General features: G+C 34.3%; 1 protein-coding gene across 1 annotated transcript in view; it reads left to right on the top strand.

The window, feature by feature from the left end:
* Positions 1–6,784, top strand: part of LOC137626435 (uncharacterized) — a 423,533-nt gene extending 416,749 nt beyond the window's left edge. The window contains exons 2-6 of the mRNA XM_068357427.1: positions 552–2,972; positions 3,617–3,759; positions 4,802–4,961; positions 5,442–5,651; positions 6,555–6,784. Of these exons, the coding sequence (XP_068213528.1) occupies positions 553–2,972; positions 3,617–3,759; positions 4,802–4,961; positions 5,442–5,651; positions 6,555–6,585 (2,964 nt within the window). The 5' untranslated portion in view covers position 552 and the 3' untranslated portion in view covers positions 6,586–6,784. The remainder of the gene's footprint in view (positions 1–551; positions 2,973–3,616; positions 3,760–4,801; positions 4,962–5,441; positions 5,652–6,554) is intronic.
* The last annotated feature ends 2,854 nt before the right edge of the window (positions 6,785–9,638 follow it).

Genomic DNA, 9,638 nt, shown 5'->3' with positions numbered 1-9,638 from the left:
GGACAACACACTGGTGAGATAAGGGGATTACGAGGTACAGGTTACAAAATACTTAGCCGAAAAAGCCGACCAGCAGAGAAGTTCACAAAAACGATACAATGACGATACACAATACAGGTGAGGGAGGCAGACTTGTAGCAGTGGGTAGCAGTAATGAGATGCCAGTGACTACCGACCCAGCTCAGACCCTATATATATATGTTTATGCTTGAGTAATTGCTCCTGTCTCCATACTACTTACATATATATATATATATATATATATATATATATATATATATATATATATATATATATATATATATATACATATATATATATATATAGATAGATATATATATATATATATATATATATATATATATATATATATATATATATATTGCAGAAACTTTTAATTTAAAAAAAAAGATGAACTACATATATATAATTCCGAAGAAGAATTTACCCTTTTTTCAGAGGGGTAAAAATGTTCCTTACAAAAACTATTTTCATTTTTATATGCAATTTAATGCATTCTTAGAAATTATCTTTTCTTTACTTTGTTACAGGATGACTTCTCGCCCAGTGTTCAATGAGTGTGACCGGTATAGGGTCAGACAATGGAAGATCTTGGATGAGGTTATATGTCCCTTGCTGCAGCTGTTTCTCATCTGGGGAAACCCAGATTGGGATCAGTCAATCCAATTCTTAACTTACCTGGAGAACAAAAATGTAGAGTTGAATAAACTAAAGAAGAAGCTCTATTCAGAACAGCTTAAGACGTTGCAAAAGTATCCAACAGATGTTGCTAAGTGGGATATAACCCTTATTTTTCTCCTTTTGAAACATTGTAAAGGAGTCTTTGCTGGAAAAGATGACATTGCCTGGTCATCAGGAAGCGGTAAAGAACCAGAATGTCTTATCACATCTTTAAAGGACATAAGAAATACCATAGCTCATGAATCTCTCAATCTAAATAGGAAAGATTTCTTTGACAAAATTGAAGAAATCCGTACACTAATGGAGAGAGCACTTTGCAATGTTGGCAATATATGTTCACATGTCAGCCAGACAGAGATTGATGCAAATGTTGCTAATTTCAACAAAAAGCTCAATGAAATAAGAGATGCAGACATTTCGCCAAAGACCCTTGATGAGTACAAGAAGGAATTGTTCTTCTCTGAACAGATAGCATTGATAAGGAATAAAGGTGTTCCATTCTTGAAAGATGTCTTGAATCGAAACACAACCATAAATCCACTGTCCTTAATAGTGAAAGGAGATGGAAGGCAGTTGCCAGTGAATGAAATATTCACAGAAATAGAAATGAATCAGGATGGAAAGAAAAAGGAAGTTTTACTGGAGGACATAATAGATGTAGCCTCGGGTTCTGACGCTGGAAGTTTTATTTTGCTCAAAGGACATGCAGGAATGGGCAAGAGCACTCTAGTGAAAAAGATAACATCTGATTGGGTCAACCAAAGACCCTCCATCAAAGGCCTCAGCTCCTTTCATCTGCTCTTTTATGCAGAATTAAGAGATATTGTTAATACATTTGATACGCTTATTGAATTCTCTTTGGGAGAAGAAGTTCATCGCTCATTCAGGGATGGAGACCTTGTTAAAGCTGTCTTAGGACAAAAAACTCTGGTCATCTTAGATGGCTACGATGAGCTCAACAAGAGTTCATCTGGCCTTTTCAACCATATTCTTTCTTTAAACAAACTCTACAGCCAATTAACTGTTATCGTTACGACCAGACCTGAAGCTGAAGAGAAACTGAATGCTCATCTGTATTCCAGAGCTCTGAATGCTGTTCATCTTCGGCTTGTAGGAATTAAAGCCAACAAAAGAGAAGAGTTTGTAACTAAATACTTCTTGAGTCTACCCAAAGATTCTCCAGTTTTACACGAGCTAGAGAAACTATTAGAATTCCTTAAGAAAACTGAACACAAAATGAGCATAGTGTGGGAAGTCGCCTATAATCTCTGTCTCCTCACAATTCTTTGGATGTTTAAACCAGATGATGTAAACAGAATCACAACTGAGGCTGAGCTCTACTGGCAGATTTTCCTTCTTATCATCTCCAAATTAGAGGAGCGTTTGCAGAGGAACCGATCTACTTGTGACTTAGAATTAAGTGTCTTGCAACACAAAATAAATATATTTCTGGAGGAACTCTCTTGGGAATCTCTCAAACGATTGAAAGATGATTTTATAAATCTTCCCGATTCGGTCTATCAAAGATTGACTGATCTATGTCTTCATTTGGGATTACCAATAGAAGAGCTGGCTGGAGCCTTCCTAAAGAAAGTCACCTCCTTCAACAACTCCTATTACACTTTCCCTCATAAGGGTTTCATGGAGTTCATGGGGGGTTACAAAATCTATAGACAAGTGACCTGCCCAGTCAAAAATTCTGGCCTCCTGGCAAAATTTCTTGCTATTCTTATGTCAACGAAAACATCTAGAGTGACAAACGTTCTGAAAGAGCTGCATGGGGGCTCTCTCCCTAACTCTCTGGAGAAGTATCAAAACCTACTTATCCAGACACTAAGCATTTTCCACGTGGGGGAAGTGGAGGTGCCACTGGCAACCAAGATTGAGATCCTGAAACTCCTAGAGAAGTCAGGACTGAAGGACAAAGACTCCTTCCTGAAAGTCATGCACAACATAAAGTGCAATGACGAACTCTCACGCTGGATAGCGCAGAGGTTTTGCTTGATTGATGGCAACACTTTAATCACTGACTCATCATTCGAGTCTTACATCGCCCTCCTTGCAGCCACTGATCCTCCTCTCCCAAACAGAGATGAGATTAGAATTTTTATACACCTCGAAGAAAGTATCTCCGGCTTCGAGGTACTAACCAAACATCTCTTGCGACACCAGGTTTACCCAAGAGTAATATTGCTTCATAGCAGCTTTAAAGAATTTACGTCTATTAACGCAGAGGAAACAGAGTCAATCAAAAGTCTGCTCAGCGAAGAGTAAGTTTTGCCTTTTCCTTTGCTTTTCTGACAGTTATTCTGAATATCAGCCTATTTCTTAACTAATATCATCCAATATCTTTATGAAAAAGATAGTGATACATAAAAACACAAATACACACACACACACACACACACAATCACACACACACACACACACACACACACACACATATATATATATATATATATATATATATATATATATATATATATATATATATATATATATATATATATGTTAAGCTTACTTTTAAAGAGAAATGAAGATAGACATGAATAATTAGGCTACAAACTTTGCCACAATCCTCAACTTGAGTCTCATAGTCTATATCCTTATATTACTAGTAACATCATCATCAACATCATCATCATCATCATCATCATCATCATCACGGTCATCATTAGATTCATTATAAAAAAAGTCTCAAATTTACTCTCCTTCTCATTTATAGATGATATAAATTTCAATATTCGACCAAATTATTCCTTTTTACTTTTCATTCTTATCATCATCATCATCATCATCATCATTGTCATCGTCATCGTCTCCTTAATCATCTTAATCATCATCATCATTCCACTTAATAAAATTCCCGATCGAATCTAATAATTATTTCTTTCTTTTCTTCTCTTTGGAACAGTTGTGAGAAATACAAAGGCATCTGGAACCCAACGTTTCAAATCCCTCCAAATGTGAAGGGACTGAGAGTTGGGATTCCGGACCAAGTCAGCCTCGACGCCTTCTGTCGATCTTTGCAAGAGACAAAAGAGATTCAAGATTTAGGTGAGTTAAAGAGAAGGACGACAGAATTTCTGTCTTCCTTTCCTCTGAGGGACTTTATGATATCTCGCCTTCTTCCCCTTATCCCATTCCTGTCATTCGTTCTGTTAATATCGTTATTATCATTTATTTCTATTATTGTAACTATCATTATTATTATCATTATTGCTGTATAAATTTTGAACTTTATATTCAAGGCTCAATCAGGTGTTTTGTTTTTCTTACATAAGACAATATTGTTTTCATCTGATTTGAAGTAATTTAAAAGCTTTCGATGCTAAGTTTTCATTTATTCCCTTTCTTATATAAAAAGGAAACGATTCAGTTTAAATTGACATTACTATATCACTATTGTCACTATTGATTTCACAAATAATGATGGTGACAGTAATGAATAAAATAGTAATGATCATGATGGTAATGAAGAGGAAACTAGTATCGGGAACAGTGATAGTCAATCGAGGTTCCTCCTGACTCCGCCTCCTTTCTTTGCTGATTGGTTCTCTACAAAAATGTGGGTGGAGTCATTTGTTCTCAAGAACCAATCACCGAAAGGGACGTGAAAAGTTTCTCTCGACAAATAATATTGTGATATTTCAATGAAGCTGAGTTGTTATTGGCTAAGTTTCTTTATACAGTTCTCAATACGAGTGTATCATGAGGAGACCGATATCATCCCACACACATCAACCATCAACACATCCCATAATATGATAGAAGCTACAATGCTCGCGTGCACACACATTAACTAACGCACACACAGACATTGACTCACGCACGCACACAGATTAACTCGCACACACACACATCAACGCAAACCCATAGCTCCTAACTTTAGTAATTTCGTCTCTAAATTCGTTGTTTCAGTTATCATTATTCCCATTTGGTCTTTTCCTTTAAAATCTTACGAAAGAAACAGATAGAAAATGCTTGGTTGTGATTTTCATTTTCCTCTAAGTGATTGTTGTTGTTGTTGTTTTTCTCTTCTTCTTCTTCTTCTTCTTCTTCTTCTTCTTCTTCTTCTTTGAACCTTTTTCTCTTTCAGGGATTCACTTTAGTGCCAAGGATGTCAGCAGCGTCAGTCACCCAATTCCTTTCTTGGAGGAGGATCCAAATATCAATGTCTTGGTCAGCGATGTCCAGGAAGAAGACATCGAGAAGGTTGGGGACATCCTTCCGGCATTGCAACAACAGGATGCAAGGAGGTGAGGAGACATCATTCCATAGAGAGAGAGAGAGAGAGAGAGAGAGAGAGAGAGAGAGAGAGAGAGAGAGAGAGAATTTAATTATTATATTAATTTTTGAACAGAAAAAAATGATTTAAATAAGACTTTAAATCTACATCAGATTTGGAAAAAGAAAAATCTCATAAGCCTATTAATAGAAAGAGTCAATTATTAATTATTATAGAAATAGAAATAAGTTTATCAATTTGTACACTTTTCAAATGTTTTAAAGGTTTATTTTTTATTTTCAATTCATATCCTATTTGGGATCATTAAAAATGAAATGCAATACTGTGTATGTGTGTGTGTGTGTCTGGAGGCACTTGTTTATCTTAACAAAACAAGATGTCAATAAAACAATAATTAAAAATATGGTTGACATCATTTCCTTTCTTTTTCTTTTCCTTTCCTTTCATTTCATCGGATTTTTCTTCTTTTCCTTCTTCTTCTTCCCAACAGATCCTTCACTTCAATCTGCTTCCCTCGGTGTTCCAAGAAGAGGAGGAGTCCTCGGGATTTCCTCCTCCCAATGATGAACTCCTTGAAGGGAGTCAGGGTGGAAGAGTTCATCAGTTTCCCAGAAGATGCACGACCAGATGACGAAGCCTTACTTAGAGAGATGCACCTTAAGGCAAAGGAATCCACCGGATGTAGATTGGGTGTTATATGGTGAGTTTGCTTCTTTGTTTTCTTCTCCTTCTTCATCTGTATTGTACGATTTTTATCTCTCTCTCTCTCTCTCTCTCTCTCTCTCTCTCTCTCTCTCTTAACATTCCTCTTAAGCCTTTGAGCAGACCATAGGCCTAAAAATTAATCTATATAATTAGGTCTGGTAATTTTTTATATCATAGGTCTATTTTTTCACGGTATTAATTGTATTTAGGCGGCATCTCTCTCTCTCTCTCTCTCTCTCTCTCTCTCTCTCTCTCCTTTAAGCAGGCCATGGGCCTAAAAAACTGATTTATTCCATAAAATTGGGTAATTTTTTATATAGGTCTAATTGTTATTTGTCATCACGCCATTTATGCATCTTCATCATCACGCTTCTCTCTCTCTCTCTCTCTCTCTCTCTCTCTCTCTCTCTCTCTCTCTCTCTCTCTCTCTCTCTCTCTCCAGCAACGTTCTAAACCTTTCATCAAGTGATGAGCCTAAATAACTAATCTCTATTCATTATAAACCAAGTTTCAAAACTATTTTTCTTTTTGGCTTTGGTCTATGATTTGTTTCTTATTAGTTTTTTCTTCTCCTCATTCGATCACTTGATATTCCTTTGTATCTTCATTAATGGAATCAGAGACATTTCCAGAGAATGTCGTTGTGTGGATGATAGAGAGGTGTTGATGTGTAGAGCAATTTCCACCTCATTATTATCTTCACTTTTCCTTATTATTCTCCTCATTATCATTTAATTAGAATATCTGATCATGTTTGTTTGAATCTCATTATTTATGGTTCCCTCAAATTCTTTCCTCTCTTCTTTCAATTCTCAACATATTTCGTTAGCTTTTTTGCTGAGTCATCGCAAACAACCAAAGTCTATTTCATAATGGTGTTTTCTTCTTTGTTCGGTAGGTGGACTTATGCTCAGATGTTCCTTAGTTAGAGAGAAAATGATGACGATCCCTGAGGCGTCAACTGAAAAGAAGAAGTTCAATAACATCTGACCCTTTAGTTGTGAAACAAATGTCTCAAAATGTTAATCACCAAATTCTAATTCATAATCTTTCACTAAATGATTCAAGTTTAACTAGTTTTTTATAATAATTACATTATAAATATGACTTTCAGATCGTAATGGTCATTTCTCGATTGGAATGTGATTTTATATATATATATATATATATATATATATATATATATATATATATATATATATATATATATATATATATATATATATATATATACATACATATATATATTTAATTGTTAGGGAACAATTAAATCTTTTCATAGAAATCTATTGTTTTTGAAAACTTTTATTATGTTCATTCTACTGTTCATTCTCTTCTCTTATATCTATTTTCAAAACTTTTCTTTTTTGTTATCATTCATATACAATTAATATTTTTAATTACCAAAGTAGTGTTTGACTTATATCATGATATATTCTTATCAAAATATTGCAAATCTTGAATGTGTTAAGATTCACTCTAAACATTGTCTATTATCTATTCATGTAAACAAAATCTATTTAAGTGATCTTGACGGAGATGGTTGAGGTGATGGTAGGTAATATGTAATAGTGGAGCTCATCATAAATAAATCTGTGAATAATAAAAATTGTGTTTTCATCACCTTTCAATTTTTATTCATTTTATACTAATCTCCATTGATAATGTCATATGATATGTCCCTAATATTCCCTTAAAGTTCTGGACGGAATCTGTAGAGCAAAAGCTCTTCAGGAAAAAGTCTCTCTCTCTCTCTCTCTCTCTCTCTCTCTCTCTCTCTCTCTCTCTCTCTCTCTCTCTCTCTCTCTCTCTCTCTCTCTTAGGAGGTGAACAAAGACAATATCCTTATAAAGTCCTTCAAAGGGACAACGCCAGGCAATAAAAGAAAAAAAAATAATCTCAATAACAGTCTGACAGGTGAGTTCTTTGTGTAATGTCTTGTTCTATATATGATTAGTTGTAACATTAAAGTAAACATATCAGAAGTAAAACTATTTTTATGAACTTATATATTAAAATGGATCTGCTTTGCTGCTCGGGGATAATATCATTATTGTCAATCAATTTATTTCTCCATTTAATGATTCAAGTAAATGAACATCAAACTGAGCTGTTTATTTTAGAGATTCTGTCTTAGGTAAAACACTTGAACTTTGTAATGCCCTCATATGTTGATGCTATTTTCAATTGCAGATCAGATGAACTGGTAGAACAAAAGACTGATTGACTGACTGACTGATTGACTGGTGCACAGGGAGATTGTGCATCGCCATCTGCTGGACCTAAGAAAAGCTGATATGTTAGACCAGCGTCTGTCAGACCCATTGAGTCAACATCTGATCAGAAGAGAAGGAACACAGAGCTGAAGGATATTGGAGAAGAGAAAAAATAGGATGATGTAGGGTTTTTAAGGTAAGAATTTTGACTTGTTTTTTTAATGAATTATATGAAATGGATATGATAAGGAGTTACTACTTTTGAAGAATTGAATGAAAAGAGTAATATTTGTAGTTACTACTCCTAATGAAATGAACCGAAAGAGTAATATTTCGAGTGAATATTTCAAATACATTTATTGAGAAGAGTAACGTTAATATTTATTACTTTTATTCATATTGAATATAAATCTCGAAAGGAATTTATACGATTAGACTTAATATGAATCTTCTCACTTTCGAGTACTTTTTTTACACAAAGCAATATCAAATTTGATTCTGTTAAAAGCTATATATATATATATATATATATATATATATATATATATATATATATATATATATATATATATATATATATATATATATATATATATATATATATATATATATATATATATATATATATATATATATATATATATATATATATATATATATATATATATATATCTGTGAAACAGGCAAAAGTAAAATAAATCAGGTGTGTCTCTCCACTTCTCATGCAGACACGTAGAAAGAATGAGAGGGAGGAACACATTAGTAATTATGACCAAATGTCTAAAATAATTGCCGATTGTGGTTCTTTTTTTCTTTTTGTCTTTAATTATTTAGTTTTCACCATGAGAAGGAAACATTGCTTCCGGGTTTTCAGAAAATCTACTATTGTTTTTAGATATTAGTTGTAAAAGGTACCTCCTTATAATGGTTTTAAGGCATTGCATTGATTTTTGAACAGGAGGCATTTGATAACTCTGTTTTCCAAAATAAAAGTGTTTTTTTTTTTTTTGTATATCTGCAGGGAAATGATCAAGTGAGGAGTTTCTCTTTGGAAATTCCTGCGTCTCCTTTGATGAGAGGTCATCCGAACATGTCCCCCTTACACTCAGCGGGTCCTTCCTCGCAAAGTCCTAAGTTACACCTTACCTGGGGTATCAGAGGACAGGATCGACAAGGGAGGCTCCAAACGAGGCTTCAAGGAACGGGATACATGATTTACTCACCCTGTCTCTGGTGGCTCTCCCCATCTAGGGATTTTACTCTGGAGGATTGGCACTCTGCATCCAGCAAGCACAAGCAGGATTGCAAGTTTCTGTTGACGATTTTGCAGACATTATCTGCATTCTGGAACCAGAATCTGACCTGAGGGTGCAGCTCCCAGAAAGGTCTACATTGTTTATCTCTGATTGATGGCGGTGAGTGGCAGACAGAGTCGTTCCTTAACTTTGGTCTTCTTTGGAGTCATCTTCCTCTTTTTTTGTATAGATTGTCATGTCTACAACTCCTTTATTATTCCATTTTTTATATTAAGCAATTAGTCAATGCAAAAATATATTTATCAGAAGTAAAAAAAGTTTCGATAAACTCACATGTTAAGTGTCTTATGTGCAACTCCAATCCTGCAACTAATGATATATAATATTGAATCTCTCTGTTTTGCCACTACAGAATCATGTTAATTAAGTTGATCGATTTTGTTTGGTAATTGAGGATCAGAGTAAACTTATATCACAACAAGATTTCTGTTGCAGAGATTTTATCTTTTG

Source organism: Palaemon carinicauda, chromosome 34 (assembly GCF_036898095.1).
Source record: "Palaemon carinicauda isolate YSFRI2023 chromosome 34, ASM3689809v2, whole genome shotgun sequence".
Classification (NCBI taxonomy): domain Eukaryota; kingdom Metazoa; phylum Arthropoda; class Malacostraca; order Decapoda; family Palaemonidae; genus Palaemon; species Palaemon carinicauda.
This window is presented reverse-complemented; position numbering and strand designations above follow the sequence as displayed.